At 34.4% G+C, this 18424-nt stretch overlaps 1 protein-coding gene and 1 long non-coding RNA gene across 2 annotated transcripts; both read right to left on the reverse strand.

Moving 5' to 3' along the window:
- Positions 1-14638: 14638 nt before the first annotated feature.
- On the reverse strand, positions 14639-16034 carry LOC145156948 (actin-related protein 8-like). Its single transcript, XM_079076148.1, has 4 exons — positions 15950-16034; positions 15674-15799; positions 15441-15589; positions 14639-15334 (listed from the first exon to the last, which is right to left on the reverse strand). The coding sequence occupies exons 2-4, from the start codon at positions 15773-15775 to the stop codon at positions 15082-15084; spliced, it is 504 nt and encodes a 167-aa protein (XP_078932274.1). The 5' UTR covers positions 15776-15799; positions 15950-16034; the 3' UTR covers positions 14639-15081.
- A 187-nt stretch (positions 16035-16221) lies between these two features.
- Positions 16222-16623, reverse strand: LOC145156949 (uncharacterized). The gene is made up of 3 exons (XR_013736997.1): positions 16554-16623; positions 16408-16467; positions 16222-16319 (listed from the first exon to the last, which is right to left on the reverse strand). It is a non-coding gene; the product is annotated as an uncharacterized LOC145156949 (long non-coding RNA).
- Positions 16624-18424: the final 1801 nt, after the last annotated feature.

Genomic DNA, 18424 nt, shown 5'->3' on the forward strand with positions numbered 1-18424 from the left:
CAGGTTAGAGTTCTGCCTGCATAATTCCCGGTTTTCATCAGAATACTCTGTAAGTTGAGCTACTGTTACTCTGCTTTAAGTGTAGCTTATAATTATAGTCATAGTCGTTATTATGAACCTATAATTTAGATTTATCAGTGATTCCAAAGTCATTATACTTATTGATCTACTTACTGGAGTGATGTTTAGGCTGGATTTAGTGAGGTGTTTAAAGTGGGATTTCCAAACAGTATACGTTGTAAACCAAACGGACCCTACCTCCGATATGATCCTAACTTGTTGTTTCTTACTTGATAGATCTTGATGTAGACATTGGGATTAGTGAGGAATCTAGACTATCATTAGTCGCCAGGAATATAATACTTAGATTTTGTGATATGAACCTAGGTCACATCAAGGGAAAAGCTAAGTGTTGAAGCGAAGCGCTACCCAACATTCCAGTCATCCACTTTAACAAGTGAGTTGATAGTTACTTTCATGTTACACATATATATAAAGTATTTAGATAATTTAATTCTATATGTGCTTATGTGGATAGATATTCTATGTTAGATGAAATGTTATAAAGATAAATTTATATGATTTATACCGAATATGTATTTTTCTATGAATATAGTACATTAGGTAACAAAGGGTAATGAAATGTAAAAATAATAAGATGCCATAGTGTAAGTCCCTGATCTGCTTGTGTATCAATCAGATCCGTTTGATGGTGCGAAATCCCAATCAAACGGATGATGCCATATCTAATGAAGAAGAAGGAGAAGAAGAATAACTTGAATCTATGATGTATTGAATGAATATGATTGATGCTCCTTACAATAGATTCACACACACTTGCACCTTCTCTCCTTTCTCTCTCTAGAACACCTTAGAATACACACACTTAAGCTCCTCTCAACCATCCACCCACATGCACTCCTCACCATATATATATGAGACATGGGCCGTGAACATCACGGCCGTAAACCTGTTCACGGCCGTAAACACAGCCGTAAACACGTATACGGCCGTAAACACCAAGCTGTTTACGGCCCAAGACACAAAATTACATTTTCCTAGAAAAGTAAAGTATAAACCATAATTTTAGACCCAACAATCAAAGCAAGCTGCTGAAGAGAGTGTGACTTGTGTCAAATTGTCAACTTGTCAAATTGTCAATCATCCTTTGTGTTTAAGTGGACCACAATACCAGTGATTGACCAGATCTAGACATGCAGACGTGTGCTGATAAACGATATTGGATTGCTTGACAACTTTTGAAAGATCTCCCGCTTGGCGCGTTCTGCTAGCCTTGTGCATAGTAGGGAACGTATGCGCGGTTCAGACACACTCTCTTCAGCAGCTTGCTTTGATTGTTGGGTCTAAAATTATGGTTTATACTTTACTTTTCTAGGAAAATGTAATTTTGTGTCTTTGACCGTAAACAGCTTGGTGTTTACGGCCGTATACGTGTTTACGGCTGTGTTTACGGCCGTGAACAGGTTTACGGCCGTGAACCTGTTCGCGGCCCATGTCTCATATATATATGGTGAGGAGTGCATGTGGGTGGATGGTTGAGAGGAGCTTAAGTGTGTGTATTCTAAGGTGTTCTAGAGAGAGAAAGGAGAGAAGGTGCAAGTGTGTGTGAATCTATTGTAAGGAGCATCAATCATATTCATTCAATACATCATAGATTCAAGTTATTCTTCTTCTCCTTCTTCTTCATTAGATCTGGCATCATCCGTTTGATTGGGATTCCGCACCATCAAACGGATCTGATTGATACACAAGCAGATCAGGGACTTACAAGTGGTATCAGAGCTTGGTTGTATCAATCATTTTTGTCTGATATGGAGCTTATTTGATCTTATTTTTTAAGGATTCCTGCAATTTTGGATAGATCTCTTAAAATTAGGGGGGGTTTGTTCTTCGCGTTTTTCATAAAAACGAGTTCTGGATCGAGATTTGGAGCAAAAATGGTGAAAAACATCGTTTTTTTCGCGATCTGTTGAAGGGTTCTCGACCTTTGAAGGGTTTACGGCCGGCGGTTTGCGGCCGGGGTTTACGGCTCAGCAGTTTGCGGCTCGGTCTCGCACATGTACGGTCAGAGTTTGCGGCCTCGCACCTCGCACCTCGCTCGTTCAGCAGTCTCGTTCGGCAAGCTTCGCAGCATTCTTCGCACGCAGCATCCTCAGAGTCACATAAAAAAATTGAAAACGGACTTGGGGGTGCCGGGGATCGAACCCGGGTCTCCTCCCAAATCACCCAGCGCCTTAACCAACTCCTCTAGCATCCCCTTTGTTCCTTTCCTTCGCAATTTTTATTAAAAAACACTCCTTCTCAGTTCCTTTTCGCCAATTTGATATTTTTAGCCCAAAATTCAAATTTCTTTTAATTTTAAATTCTATTTTCTTCCAAAATTTTAGCTTTTAATTTTTAAATTTTTAATTTTGACTTTTGACTTAAAATTTTGACTTTGCCTTTTAAAATTTGACCTTTGACTTTAAACTTTGACTTTTTCGTTTAACCTTTAAATTTTCAATTTTAGCTTTTCGGTTTGACTTTTAAGTTTGACTTTTTAAATTTGACTTTTAAGGTTGAATTTTGAGTTTTTAGTCAAAGGGCATATTTTTAAAACAATGAGTTCTTCAAACACCAAAGTCAATGAAATTTCTTGTTCTCAAACATGCATTGATAAAGTTAAAAATCTTCTTGAGCATATAGAATTATTACATAGAGAGAATGAGGACTTGAGATATGAAGGTTATCAACTTAAGAAAGGACAGAAACCCCTGAAGGCTCAATTAGAAACAAAAACCAAGGACTTTAGAAAACTTCAGGAAGAGTATAGTATTAAGAGTACACATTATAGATATGTAACTGAACAACTTGCTGAGGTAACTGCTGAGCTTGATACATTGAAAAACAAATTTGAAAATGCAGATTTTACTTTTAGAAAATTTGATGTGTCAAGTGAAGTAGTTGCATCCATGATAGAAACTAATTTGCAATTCAAGAATAATCAGTCAAAGGGTTTAGGATATGACAAAGTGCCTCCTCCTTTTAATCGCACCTATCAGTATAACCCTTTGACAAAAGAGAAAATGGACAGAGAGCCACATCTCAAATATGGATTTGTGTCAGGAGGTAGTATTAATGTTGAAAATATTAATGTTTCTACTTCCCATGCAGATCAATCTTTAATTCAATCAAAGCAAGCAGCTGAAGAGAGTGTGTCTGATAATAAAATTGTGTCAAAGTCTGAAGACTTAAATTTTTTCGATATATTTGATGATATCTTTGATAATTCTGCCGTGGATGTGCCAGAAAGTGTTGAGCTGAACGATTCTAATGCTTCTACTTCGTGTGCAGGTAAAGTAGTAGAGGATGAGAACAAGGAGAAAACTATTGAACAAACCAATGTCTCCTTGAACTCTGAATCTGTTGCTTCGAACTCAGTTGCTTCTGATCAACCTGCTGTTGAGAAATACAGGCCACCAAAACAAGCGAAACAGAGTGGTTGCTGTAATTGTGCTTGTGGGAACAATAAGAGACAAGGCATGGACACGCCACCAGGGGCAGGAAGAAACAACTCCTACGTGAAGAAGCAGAATTGCTTTCACTGTGGAACACTTGGACACATTGCCAGACATTGTCCAAATCGCGCATACATTCCCTATTACGCACAAGGCTGGCAAAATGCGCCAAGAGGGAGATTTTCCAAAAGAAATCCCTCAAGGTCACGATCAGACATTGGCGACTGGAATGCCAAGAAGGCCAAGAATTCAACTGCCAAGGTCAAGAATCCAACTCCCAAGGGCAAGAAGGGAATGTCGGCCCAGAAATCAAGTTCAAGAGATGCTCCTGCGAAATCAAGATCAGTCAGATCAAAGTCATCTCAACGATCGGCTTCCAGTTCAAAAGCAAATACTGAGTCACCCATCGGATCGAAAAAAAATGGGTTAAACCCAACTACAGATGGGTTCTGAAGGTTCACTCTCCCAAATCTCCTAATGATTCTAATATTTCTACATCTTCTATTTGTGATAAGTAGGATATGTCATGGGAGAGGATACCTTGCAAAGATGACAAAGGTCGACCCAGTTTTAAAATGGACTGGGTTCCAAAGACCAACTGATCCCGCTTTGTGCTGGTGCAGCTATGGAGGCATATCATCAGACTTCGGTTTGTTGGTAGTGACTGCTCCTGGCACATGATAGGAGGCATCTCTCAACTGTACAACACTCAGAACATTGTTTGAGAGTATATGTCCTTTGCGGGAAAGGAAGAAAGGAAGGGATCACTCATGGGGTTTGTGCTTAATGACATGAAGAATTTTCGGATCTGTTCTGAGATTATGCATGCTGTTCTCAGACCTTCTGGATGCAAGTTCAATCGGTGACTTACTGTTTGATTTTTCTTCTCGAGATTCCTGAGTTTATCTTACACTGTTTCATTTCAAAGACATATTCCTTTAATTTTCGTATATGTCTTTCTTTAGTAGGTGTTGTTTTGGGAAGTGATATAAAGTCTAATGCTAAAGGGCAATATGCAATTCGTGTAATGCACTAAAACCGAATTGTCTAGACTCTGTATTCAATGTGCTGGTAGGCACAAAGGATTCAAATGGACTAGACATTGATTGACCATGAAAGGACTAGACAATATAGACTTAGATAGTTTCATTTGGACTGACCATACGACGCTCGGGTAGATTGAGCAGTGAGATAAACATGGGAACCTGTGAGATACACTAAAAGTTAATTATCTAGAACTGTGGATGAACATTTCCTTGATGTATGGACTCATGTCCTTAATTCCGGTATTGATAGGGCAACTGGGGGGTTCTGATAAAGTAGGTCTATAGGAAATTATTTTCTTGCTTTCTATATGTCAGTCATATGTTGCTTCCTTTGCGTGATTGGAACATATCCGACCTGGATTGCAACATATGCAACTCTAATTCTACGCACCTCCTTACCTATGAAATTCTTTCTATCTGTTAGTCATATGTTGTCCCCTCTGCGTGATCGGAAGATCCGACCTGGGACACAACATATGCACTCTACTAGCTCTCTAAACCCCTATCTATGTTAGTCATATGTTGTTTCCTCTGTGTGATTGGAGGACATCCGACCTGGGATACAACATATGCACTTCTATATCTGCCTTCTTTCTTAATGATTGAATACTCACCTAAAGTAAGGAGTTCTTTGGAAGTTCTTGATTACCGGGGTATATCAGGAAGTGGGAAACACGTTCTAGTACATCTAAAATTGAACCATTTAATAGGTTGTTTGTAGATCTTGCTGCTTAATTTAAGTGGACAACAATATCATTGGTCGTCGTCAGCTAAATGTCAATTTAGGAATATATATATATATATATATATATATATATATATATATATATATATATATATATATATATATATATATATCACAATGACTTGTCACCTATAATCTGTCCAAATTATCAACATCCTTTGTGTTTAAGTGGACCACAATACCGGTGATTGACCAGATCTAGACATGCAGGCGTGTGCTGATAAACGATATTGAATTGCTTGACAACATTGATCCCAAATATTTTTGTTTTTGTTAAATTTGTTCATAGTTTTCCTCTATGCACAAATTTAGGGGGAGAATTAAAAAAATCAAAAATCAAACAAAAATCAGAAAATTAAAAATCCAAAAATAATGTTATTTCTGTTTTTATTTTTTTGTTCAGAAAAATCAAAAAATCAAAAAATATTTTTGTTTCTGTTTTAATTTTCAGAAAATATAAAAAATCCAAAAATATTGTGTGCTAAGTTTTCTTTTAGTTTTTTTTTTTTGTCTTGAAAAGTGAATTCAGATGTAGATGAGACTCATGGAGACTGAATCGAAAATTTCCAAGCCAAGGCTTCATCCGTGATCATCGAAGAATTCTCATTCGAAAGAGCAAGAAATGAAGATTATTCTTCCAACATTCAATCTTTTAACCCCAGAAGCAAGGTCAAGCTGTAATTGAAGATTATGTGACAGATTGCATTGAAGTCTCCTCAATCAATTTGCTTGTACCTGCTGAAGTGATCCAGAAGATTAGTTCTCTCTGATGTTCTCTCTGAAGATTCTCAAGCTGAAAACGCCATCTTTCAAGAAGACTCCTCACCCACCGTGCGTTCAAAGACAAATTCTGAAGAAAAGCCCAACTACTCAAGATGAAGTCATTCATAGAAGATTCATATGTTCATCTTGATGTTGTGAAGAAAATTGAAGATTAATGCTGAAGCCAAGCTCCCGATGAAGATTGAAAAGAAAAGTCAGCTACTTTTTAGGGGGAGTTTGTTGGGTCAGTTAGAAAAGAAAGCTATAAACCAAGGGGGAGATTGTTGGGTCTAAAATTATGGTTTATACTTTACTTTTCTAGGAAAATGTAATTTTCTGTCTTGGACCGTAAACAGCTTGGTGTTTACGGCCGTATACGTGTTGACGGTTGTGTTTACGGTCGTGAACAGGTTTACGGCCGTGAACCTGTTCACGGCCCATGTCTCATATATATAGGGTGAGGAGTGCATAATTATAATAATAAGTGCAGAGGAGCTTAAGTGTGTGTATTCTAAGGTGTTCTAGAGAGATAAAGGAGAGAAGGTGCAAGTGTGTGTGAATCTATTGTAAGGAGCATCAATCATATTCATTCAATACATCATAGATTCAAGTTATTCTTCTTCTCCTTCTTCTTCATTAGATCTGGCATCATCCGTTTGATTGGGATTCCGCACCATCAAACGGATCTGATTGATACACAAGCAGATCAGGGACTTACATATAAACCAAAATTAGACCCAACACATAGTACGATGAAAGATGAAAATGATAGTAGGATATCACGACTCTAATGGTACTACTGTATTAACGATGTAGGAAATAGTACTATTGTACTAATGATGTAAGAACTAGTAATATTGTACTAACGATGTAAGAACTATTACTATTATACTAACGATGTAGGAACTAGTACTATTGTACTAACGATGTAGGAACTAGTACTATTGTACTAACGATGTAAAAATGGTACTAGTGTACCAACGATGTATTCATCTAATAGAAACGGCTACCACGAAAATTATAACGATGGTCCTTAAGATCGATCTCTATAAATGAAGAAATAAGATAATGAGAATGTGTAATCAGGTTAATTGTTTGATATGAAATAGATAAAAAAAATTAACTATATTATTATGGATTGAAAACTCTACGTACTCACCAGGTTTCCTAACCTGACTCACTCAATTTCTCTATATCAAAGGTAGCGATACAAAGGTACATGAATGATGAGAAATTCAAGGATATGTAGACTATTAGTCTAAGATATTGTAAGGTTTGTTTATGCTTATGTTTTGTATTAGTTATGACATCCCAAACTTTTATAAATCAATAAAAAAACATTTATTCAGAAATATTTTTATGTGACGAATTTCGCTTTGTAAATGAACTTTGTTTTAAATAAGCATAAATAAAAGTTTTAAAAATGGCCATAGAAATGGGGATGTCAGAATCAAAGCATTAGTTTAAGCGAAGTAGGAATTTTAGGGAATTTATAGATTTAAACTTTGAATTTTAAGCAATGATTGTGAGGTGTGTCTATTTTACTTTAGGTAGTATACTTGAATTGACACAAGCACTAGAATACATAGGGAATGTACCTTAATTGTTATTACGTGCTAAATGAATTATATGATAGCATGCTATAGGAAGATGCCTTAATATATATATATATATATATATATATATATATATATATATATATATATATATATATATATATATATATATATATATAATAAGTAAAGTATTACTATATTAAAATACTCAAACCTACATGTAGGAACCCAGATTCACACAATATGAGATGATAATGCGGAAATTAATAACAATAGATTAATCAATCTCAGATAAACAAAAAATCAATGAAACATTTCTGCATTCATATTATCTTCAAATCTGATTACAATGGAGAAACCTCACAAGAACAAAAAATGAACTCTTACTTTCTCTGTAAAAACGAAAATACTGAGTAAAAGGAAGGCTCTTTGTAAAATAAAAACGACCTAAACTATTTATAGTCTTAGAGTTTAAAGTCTGAAAAAACCCTAAAACTACTAGGTCAAAAATAAAAATTCATCTTTCAAACATTTTAATATCTAACAATTCTCCCCTAAATGTTTAGACTGATGAATAAAAATAAAAAATATGTCGGTTTTAAACACCGGTCCTCCATCGACATTTTTACAATGTCTTCACAATAACCTGTCCGAGGAAACACAAAATCTTCAATGAACCTAAAATCCACTAGTTCAGGTCTGTCATGTAAAGAAAACCATGTAAAAAAAACCACGGGACAATAGCAATATTTTCAGTGTTGAAATCATCCGAAAAAAAATGACAATCGGGTATAGGGCTTTTAAAGGAATATTTCGAAGTTCCATTAAGTCAACGTTAAAATTGATTTCCCTTTGCCTTAAACCTTGTTACCATTGCAATGCATTTTTCTTCCGTAGGTGACCAACAAGTACTCAAAATCAGCAATAGTACTATTTGCGGTCATCACATCTCCTATCTAAAGAGGCAAGATTTAAGAATAAGGAGCGGACAGTCTCATAAGGTTGTGAGTGTATATTATAAACATCTTATTTAGTATTATCACTAACCGGATGCAATTATGGGTCACACACATTGTCTATTCGTTTGAAAAAAAGAACTTTCTTGATAATAATTTACCCTATAAATTTATAATTATAATCAACCAAATTATCAAATCATAATTAAATTATTAATTACAAGTAGCAGTAAATAAAGTATGCAATAAAAATAAAAATTTACCTTCTTAATTAGAGAATTGAAATCGTTGATGTAACATTGTTGCCGACAATTTGTTAATTGAAAATTAACCTCTTCCAAGAATAAAAGTAGCTACGCATTGTCTTGAACTCTTGATGAATCATCGAATAATAAACACTATTTATAAACAAACAGTGTATTTTTGCTACTCACAAATTGACTTAGATGGATATTGATTAATAACAGTTATAAAGTCGGTCGTGGCCTCGTAATTCTCATACCCTTATGACTCATTGTTTTATAAATACATGGATGTGGGAATAGGGGTTTATCATTGGCTTATCTTATAATAATATAGCTGCAATTTAAAAGAGTTTGGAGAGGGCAAAGCACCCTACAACCCTCCTATCGCCTCTGCCACTGTATCTACAGTAAACCCGGAGTATTTTTTTGTACAAGTCCAACCTTACTTGATAGTCGATGGGTGGAAAGGGTTTTCTATAAGTACCCCTTCCTTTTCCAATTACACTTCCTTGATTTGATTTTTTGTCTTTTGTTGTTTTTTTTTGTTTTTTCCCTATTTTGTTTTTTTGTTGTTTTTAATTCTTTTTTAATTATTATTATTATTATTATTGTTATTATTATTATTATTATATTTTGATTATTCTTATTATTATTATTATTATTATTATTATTATTATTATAAATTTCGCACAAAATTTTAACATTCGGACGACATTATAAATTCAAACGACTATATAAAATCGGGTTTTAAATATTTTTTTATATTTTTTAATTACGGACAAAAAAGTTGTTCGAATTTTATAATGTCGTGCGAATTTATAATGTTTACCGAATTTTAAAATGTCATCCGAAATTTAAAATGTTGTCCGAAAATTTTTTTATTATTGAAATTTATAATAATAATAATAATAATAATAATATTAAAATATAAAATAAAAGGAAAAAAAATCAAAAACAAAAAGGAAAAAAAAGGAAAAGAAAAAAATAATGTCAAATCAAAATTAAAAAGTTGATTTGATTGATATTAGGGGGGTAAAATTGGTTAAGGGGTACTTATAGTACAACCCGGTGAAAAATGCAAGAATTTATGTATACAGAGATAACATTGGCCTCTTTTTGAATTTTTTAATCTCAGTTTAATCCATCTCTTTCTTTTTCTCTGTAATCTTCACCAAAAAGGGACACCTACACGATTCTTGACTTTACTTTTCCATATCCCTTTGAATTGTTTAATATTTCTTTGACTTTTGTTCGTACAAGCGAGTGTCTCTTCTAGTTCTTGTTTTAATAGGAAAATACCGGCTATAGATATTTTTTGGGGTTAAATTCTTAAATTTAGACACAAATAAATTGAATTTTCGGGTATAGACATGGATTTCGCGGAGGTAGCTCCGCGGAGCTCCACGGAATCCAATGTAGCTCGTCGGAATTGCGAAATCGTAAATAAATTAGGGAAATAAAAATAAAAAAACTCAAGATCCATTCCGCGGAGGTAGCTCCGAGAAATGAATCTTCAGAAAAAAAAAAATTTCACATCGATTCTTCGATATTTATATTCATTCCCCAACTAATTATTTTCAAGAAAAGATTATGATAGTATGAATTTTTTCTTGACAATGTTTGGAATGAATGTGAGGTGGAAAAAAATTTGTCTTTTAATTGAAGATCTTTACATAAAAGAATCATTGGAGGTGATTTTTTTTTTCCTGAAGATCCATTCATCGGAGCTACCTCCGCGGAATGAGTTCATTCCTCGGAGGTAGCTCCGCGGAATGGATCTTGAGTGTTTTTTTTTTAATTCTCTCATTATTTACGATTTTACCATTCCGCAGAGCTACAGTGGATTCCGCGGAGCTACCTCTGCGGAATCCATGTCTATATCCGAAAATTCAATTTTTCGTGTCTATATTTGGGAATTCAACCCCAAATAATGTGTATTTTCCCTGTTTTAATTCTAATGAAAACCATATATTCCTAATGTGTCGTGCCTTCCCTAAAAATCAATTCCTTGAATAAAATAAGATTTTAATTCTTGTCCATCAATACGTCCATATAACCAAGAATGAGATTAGAATCCGTAACTCAAATATGCTTTCAATGTCTTTTGTGAGCCATTAAATACCATTAACTCTCATTTTTCCAATTCAGTATCCTTTAATTGATTGTCCACTTACCTTCAAGCAAACTTACGGCCTATCTCTTCAACTTGGACAAGAATACCCATTTGAAAATTAATGCATCAATTTTGACAACTTCCAAGAGAATCTCGTTTTCATGCTTCCATTTTCATCTTTCACATATTCTTTCTTCTCAATTTATTTTCTTTAACAAATAAAGGCTATGCATGAAGCTCCTTATAATATTTGTATGTTTCCATCTCAGATTCCCTTTTTTATCCATGCTAAAATCATTTCCATTTACCAATTTTGAATTTTAATGTTCAACAGTATCTCCCGTAACTTGTAGACCAACAAAAAAAAATGTAGAGAGCAAAATATGCCATTGACTGTATCTCTCTCACTTCTTTAGGTTCTGAAAAACATTGAAAACTTGTTTCTTCTCACCAAAATGGTTACTCAAAACAATGTTATCATTAAACATAATATGAATAATTGGAGTTTTGTAACATCTTTTCATGGAGCTCAGAAACTTCATCAAATCATTTAACCATAACTGAGGTGGTTGAACACTTTTCTTATGTAGATATCTTCTTTCATGAATCTTCCTATAAGACCTTTTTCTGAATTCTGTATTTTTCTTTATTTCAGGTTCAGAGAATATGTTCTTTGGAACCCACATTCACTTAGGTTTACTCTTCTTTTTCTTGAACTTCTTGTATCTTGCCTTGTAGAAAGAATTTTCTGTCCATGAAGACACATATGACTTTCTGAAGTGATTCTCACATCTCCTAGGTACCCATGATTTTCGATTTTGATACACTTTGTCTTCTTTAATCGCCGGTTTTATGTAGGGTTTCATCCCATTGAAAGAAATACTTCATCTGGATGAAATATCAGGAGGCACTCTCTTTTTTGCAAAACCAATATGAAGAACCTTAACAATATCATCTTTCTTTTCAGTTACAACATCCTGAACCTCGGTACAAGGATCTTCAACAACATTCAGAGAACATGGATCATCAGCAATATCTTTCTCTTTCTTTATTTCTAAAGATTTTTCAACCATTTTTACTTGGGCGACTTCATATATATCTGGAGCAACATAAACACTTTCTTCTTCCTTTTTATGTTTCTTTTTCATTTCTTCTTTATCTTTAATTATCAGTTGGATCATATTCATTTGAGTTATCAGAGATATATCACTTATAATAGGATGCCGATCATGTTCAAACATATCATGTACATATGGTTCCTTGTTAAACAAACCATTCTTAATAAGATGATATATCTCATTGGCAGTAAATGCTCTAAACTCATGAAATCCTTGAATGTACCATGTATCATAATAAATTTTTTTACAAAGAGCAAATGAAGCTTCATAAAAACGTATATCTGACATTGTATCTTCAATAAAAACAAAATTTGAAGATAATGAATGTAGATCAGATGTGAGACAAACTAGATCTAGAAAAGAAAACGTTTTCAAAGGAAAACCTTCAAATCTAGACATTTCTTCACAGATATTTTAGGTATGATGTAGGTGTTTCAATTTTTGAGTTTAGATCACAAAATATCTAGAAAACTTATACCAGATTTGCGAGAAAGATTCAAATACGAAAACATGTCATCTCTGATATGTACAACTTGAAAGAACATATGATTCTTCAAGATCAAGCTCTGATACCAATTGTAGGAACCCAGATTCACACAATATGATATGACATTGCTGAAATTAAGAACAATAGCTGAATCACTTTCAGATAAACAATTAATCAATGAAATATTTCTGCATTCATATGATCATTAGATCTGATTACAATGGAGAAACCTCACATAAACAAAAATTAACTCTCACTTTCTCTATGTACAGTAAAAAAATGAAAATACTGAGTAAAAACGAGGTTCTCTCTAAAATTAAAAACGACCTAAACTATTTATAGTCCTAGGGTTTAAAATCTGAAAACCCTAAAACTACTAGGTCAAAAATAAAAATTCATCTGTCAAACATTTTAATATCTAACACTATGGGTTTAGAATGACATGACGATCACGAGGAGTGCTAAAGTCGTTAATAACAAAGGAGGTCCAACAACTCAAAACGCCATAGCAGGAGCCGCTCAGCTCCCGATGGATGAAGTTCGATTGATGATGCAGAACATGCTGGACCAGCACAGGCGCGAGTTTATGGATCTCCTAACTTAGGGGCTAGAAAATGCTAGAGGCGAAGCACTAGCGATCAACCATCGATAGTCGTTGAACCAATCAATAATGGACTAGTTCCCTCTCGACCAAAAACGGTTAGGGAAGGAAACGATGACTCGAAAAGTCATCAAGGATCACTCCCTCCTCCAGAAGACTCAGAGATTCGAATGAATAATGAGCCTAGAGGATACTAAAAGTATAAGGACTTCACGACTTGCAAACCATCAATTTTTAATGGTAATGAGGATCCAGTAGGAGTCATGGACCAGATTTTAGAAATGGATCTAGCCTTCATAACTTGTGGTTGCAAGGGCAAGTTGCAGACCACTTACGTTGTACATCAACTTAGAGGCAGGGTTGTTCGATGGTGGAATTCGTTAGGAAAGATCATAAGCCCTAACGAGCCACTACAACTATCATGGACATAACTTTTGTTTCACTTCAAGCGCAAGTTCTGATTAGCCCAAAACATGATAGATCTGGAGAATCAACTTCTAACATTGAAAAAGGGCAACATGTAGGTGGATGAATACACAAATGCTTTCACTGACAAAATGGAGTTCGCCCTACGTGTTGTTTTGGATGAACTGTCAAAAACTCATAGGTACTCCAAAGGACTAACGTAGGAGTATTCTGTGCTAGTTGAGCAGACATCTACTTTTAAGGCAGCCATGTGGCTGCAAGCACTACTAGAAAAACAGCCTTTAACGACACGCAATGCATGTCGTAAAACGCTGAGACAACGCGCAAATGTGTGTCAAGGAAGACCCTGTTATAACGAGAGACGACCCGCTTTTGTGCGTCGTCTATTTACGACACGCATTTACGACGCGCATTTATGACACACATTTACGACGTACAGTAACGACACACAATGCGTATCAAGGAAGGCCCTGTCATAAAGGAAGGCGACAAGCATTTGCGTGTCGTAACCTTACGACGCGCGTGTTTATGACACGCAATGCATATCAAGGAAGCCCCTGTCATAAATGAAGATGACACGCATTTGCATGTTATAAACTTCAGTAACCATTTACGATATGCATTTACGACACGTCTTTACGATACTCATTTACGCATAATACAAAAATATGTAAACAAATATATACCTAAACAATCAATTTCATCCAATAACATCATGTCAAAAAATTGTAATACATTGATATTAAGGGGATCTAATTGTACATTGTTATTAAGAGGTTTTTCCTAACTATATAACCTAATACTACATTGCGTTTCAAGGGACACCTTCTGCAAAGTAATGCTATACAAACTAAAAAGATATACACAAATATGATAAACATCAAATTCCAACTAAGTAGAGTTGCATCTTGCCTTTCATAATTCTTTAAGATTAATGAACCCCTGCTCCGATAATTCTTGTAACCTGATCAAATAAAAGTCAAAAAATTAATATGCTAATATAATTAATAGAAGAATCAAGCAAGGAATGTGAGTTGAAAATACTTGTGCCAAATGTGAATGGTCAAATGAGGGAAAAGTGAACATATGCAAGCTTTTTGACACCAACCTACACACAAGCACATATACATATCAAACAAGGATGTAAAAATCACCCGATGTAAAAATCCCAACATTTTTAATGCAATTAAAACCTTTTTCTGCAACAAATAATAGTATCAATTAGCCAACAAGATAACAAAAAAAATTAATAATTACCAAATTTATGATTATTCTTGATTGGTATTTAAATGGGACCCACAATATAAGTAAATATATGAATTATAATACCTCACTTTCATCATCTAAAACTGTTTCCATGAGATAAAGGTCACAAAATTTTGTTATCTCCAAAAGAATCTGCACCATGTGGAGGTGGAATAACTCGAATTCCATTGGATATGGATGAAGGAAGAAGAACATGAAATTCCTTCTCTAATCTTTATGCATTACCAAAATACTTACTAACTTCAAAAACCCCCATCCATCACTTTATTACACACATCATCATATAACACCATCATCTGTCTATGTGTGTGTGTGTATATATAAATAAAATAGCAATAGCAGTGATATGTTAATGTACCTACTCCTCCAGGTAAACATGCAGTGCCTCCAGCCAAGACAATGGTCTTGAACCAAGTTTCATCAGGGGTTAATCCTGCAGCATGGCAATGTTCAAGGAAAATTGCCACTGCTTGATGCAAACCACTTGCAGTCCTCCTGTATCAGTATGTACCAAAAAGACCAAAATACCCCTTCAATCATATAAGTAATAAACTTTGATTGATTGATATGATGTATGTATCATATGTTAAGGTGTACATACAGTCCTGCAATGCGTGGCTGGAATAAAATCTCTCCTGTACGAAATTTTTCTTGCTTAAGAGTAAACAAACCCTCAACATGAACTTCATATGATGCCTCTGTGTCTTTTCGTAATTCACATTCATAGTCAATAGCAACATAACAAAGCTTCTGCAATGCCATTTTATTCCAACAACATTAAGGCAAAATACCCTAAATGCCCTTTTAAAACAGTCATAGAATATATGTATATACCTCTTTCAACGTGCGCACTGTGTATAATGAGGAAAAATTAAGATTTCTCTGCTGCATTTGTTCCCTAAGGTATCCTGTAAGCTTTAAAGCTCCAACTCCCATACTTTCCACACCCACTTTGTGCCGCTGAAATATATGTATTCACACCATTTTATCAATTTAGCCACTGATATATATATATATATATATATATATATATATATATATATATATATATATATATATATATATATATATATATATATAGTGTTATGAAGTCAACAAACATGGTCAAACCTGGTTGATTGCACAGACAAAAGGAACATTCAAGTCGAACAGTGCTGAAGAATCTGAATGATGTTAATAAAATACACAGATTGGCAACCCCTGCATACAACTATCATATTAAGAAACACATAAAACAAAGACAAATAAAGAATCTGAATATGAACATTTTCTGATGACTCTGGCACTTATTATAATGGTAACCTTTCATTAAACAAGAGTCAAGTATCCAAACCTTTTTTAGAAGTTTTGTCACATCTTTTATACTGCTAACAGACTCCTCTGTTAAATTTTCAACATATACACCTGTTTTAGTATCTTCTCTTATTTGAAGATTTCTTTGAGCTGGATCCAACAAATCAGTAATTTGTTCATTATAGATCTGTAAATACAGTTTCCCAAAACTAGGATTTAAGATACTTGTAACAACAGAAGTTCAATTGTCCATGATAAATAAATTATCATGTTACCTCAAGAAAAGAACAGCGGCATTGATACATGAGTTGCTTGCCAGCATGTTTATTTTGTTCCTATACAAAATTGCCTTTAATGCATGAGGAAAGATTTAAGTGAACATCAAGGTAAATATCAATATAGACTTAGCATACAATCTCACCTCATTCATGCGAAAAAATAGACTTCCAAACACACAAGGTGTCAATCCTTGTTGATCACTAGATAACTCCCATATTGTGTAGGTCTTTCCATAAAAAAACATCCATTAACCTATTCCATGAAAAGAAATTGCTTAATGTTCTTATGTGTTGATTTTTTTTCCATGTAAGTGAGATTATGACACCCATGCAAATGATAATTCTGCTTACAAAAATATATTTTCAAACATGAAATTTGAAATGAAAACCTTGTGACGCATTTTCTCCACAGTGTGTAATCCAACCATGCCTCTCTCTCTCTCTCTACAATCTTCACGAACCTCATCATCAGTGAGAACATCAACACCACCTTTTGCTTCAATCATCTTATCATCACTCTTTATCCTACAAACCAAACTCTCATTGTAATTGAAACTACACTACAACTATTCAGTTTACCAAATTGGTAACAAACTGAAACATGGTTGCATAAAATGGTAAAACAGTGTAACTTAACTACATTATTACTAGTATTAAATAAGAACGAAAGCTCACCATCTAAATCTTTTGCGAAGCATGTATCGCAAGTAAGCATCTGTCCCATAGGGTTGGATTCCCATATACTTGCACATATTCACTAAACGAGGCCTAATCAACACATTAGGGTTAAAAAAGGAAAAAAGAAAACAAACATTCATATATTATAATAATATACAAGAAAGGTTGAAAGCTCAACCTGCTGATATTATCAAGTGTAAGTTCATCATTGAATAACTTTGCAAATCCCAATATTTCCTCATTGGAAACAACAGCACCTGTTCTGGCATGTGTCATCACATTAATTGCAAATTTGTAAACAAAGAAGCATACTTTGGAAGTGGTGAGTACTACACTCTTGCCTTGCTAAGAAATTCATCAAGATCCTCTGCTGTTTTCTTAACTTCTCCACTCCTGCTGTTTTGGATCTCTTTTGCCATCTCTTTAACTGTATCCTGAAGAAACTTTGCAAATTCTATTCTTGCATTTATCTTTCTTTTCAATGCTTCCTACAACAAATATCAAACATCACACTTGTCTAAATAACACGATAAAAATCCCAAAGGTAGAGCCTCCATAAAAACGAAAAACTTTGAAAGATACCTGTTATTTCATCTTGTCCTGAAAAGTAGAAGGTAACATATTGGGGAATACTTTCAAGAATACTGGAAGCAAAAACTCCATGAAAGGTACAATGATAAAAACTCTGGAGATGCTTCTTTTTTCTCTTTTTCTTATTATTATCATCTGTTACACTTGTGGTAGTAGTAGTAATAGTATAATGTATAGATTGCCATATCCTCATTTGTCCTACTTTTTCATTCCATGCAGCCTCTTGCTTCTTTTTTCTGTCCAACACCAAGGCTTTAAGAGGATCATGGTGGAGAATGAACTAACAGAGACATGATAGAGGTAATTGGGAAGAAGAAGTCGTCTCTGCCTTAAAATTGCTCTAGAGGCCATTATCATCACATACCAAAACTCCCTGTAACAACCACATCAGATTTCATTAATCAAAAAGACAAAACAACCGAATATTTTGTCCAACACATGAACTACAAACTACAAAACTTGTTATTGTATTGTATATTGAAAAAAATGATACCGAATCAGAGTCAAATTGTACCCAAGTGTTAAGCAGTGAGCCACTGACCGGAGAAACCGCCTGAAGGGGATACCAACGCCGTGAGATGATAGAATCGACAGATGATGTGAGTGCTGAAAAATCATTCTGTAGTCTCCCGAGTTTTAGGGACAATCCCGCAAAGGGTATTTCGGTAATTATGAGTTTTGTCCCTCTAGGAGGGGAGGTACATGGGTTCTTTTCTTGCCTCCCACGTATGATTATTTCCAAGTT

This window comes from Lactuca virosa, chromosome 2 (assembly GCF_052849685.1).
Source record: "Lactuca virosa cultivar CGN04683 chromosome 2, Lactuca_virosa_CGN04683_v6, whole genome shotgun sequence".
NCBI lineage: Eukaryota > Viridiplantae > Streptophyta > Magnoliopsida > Asterales > Asteraceae > Lactuca > Lactuca virosa.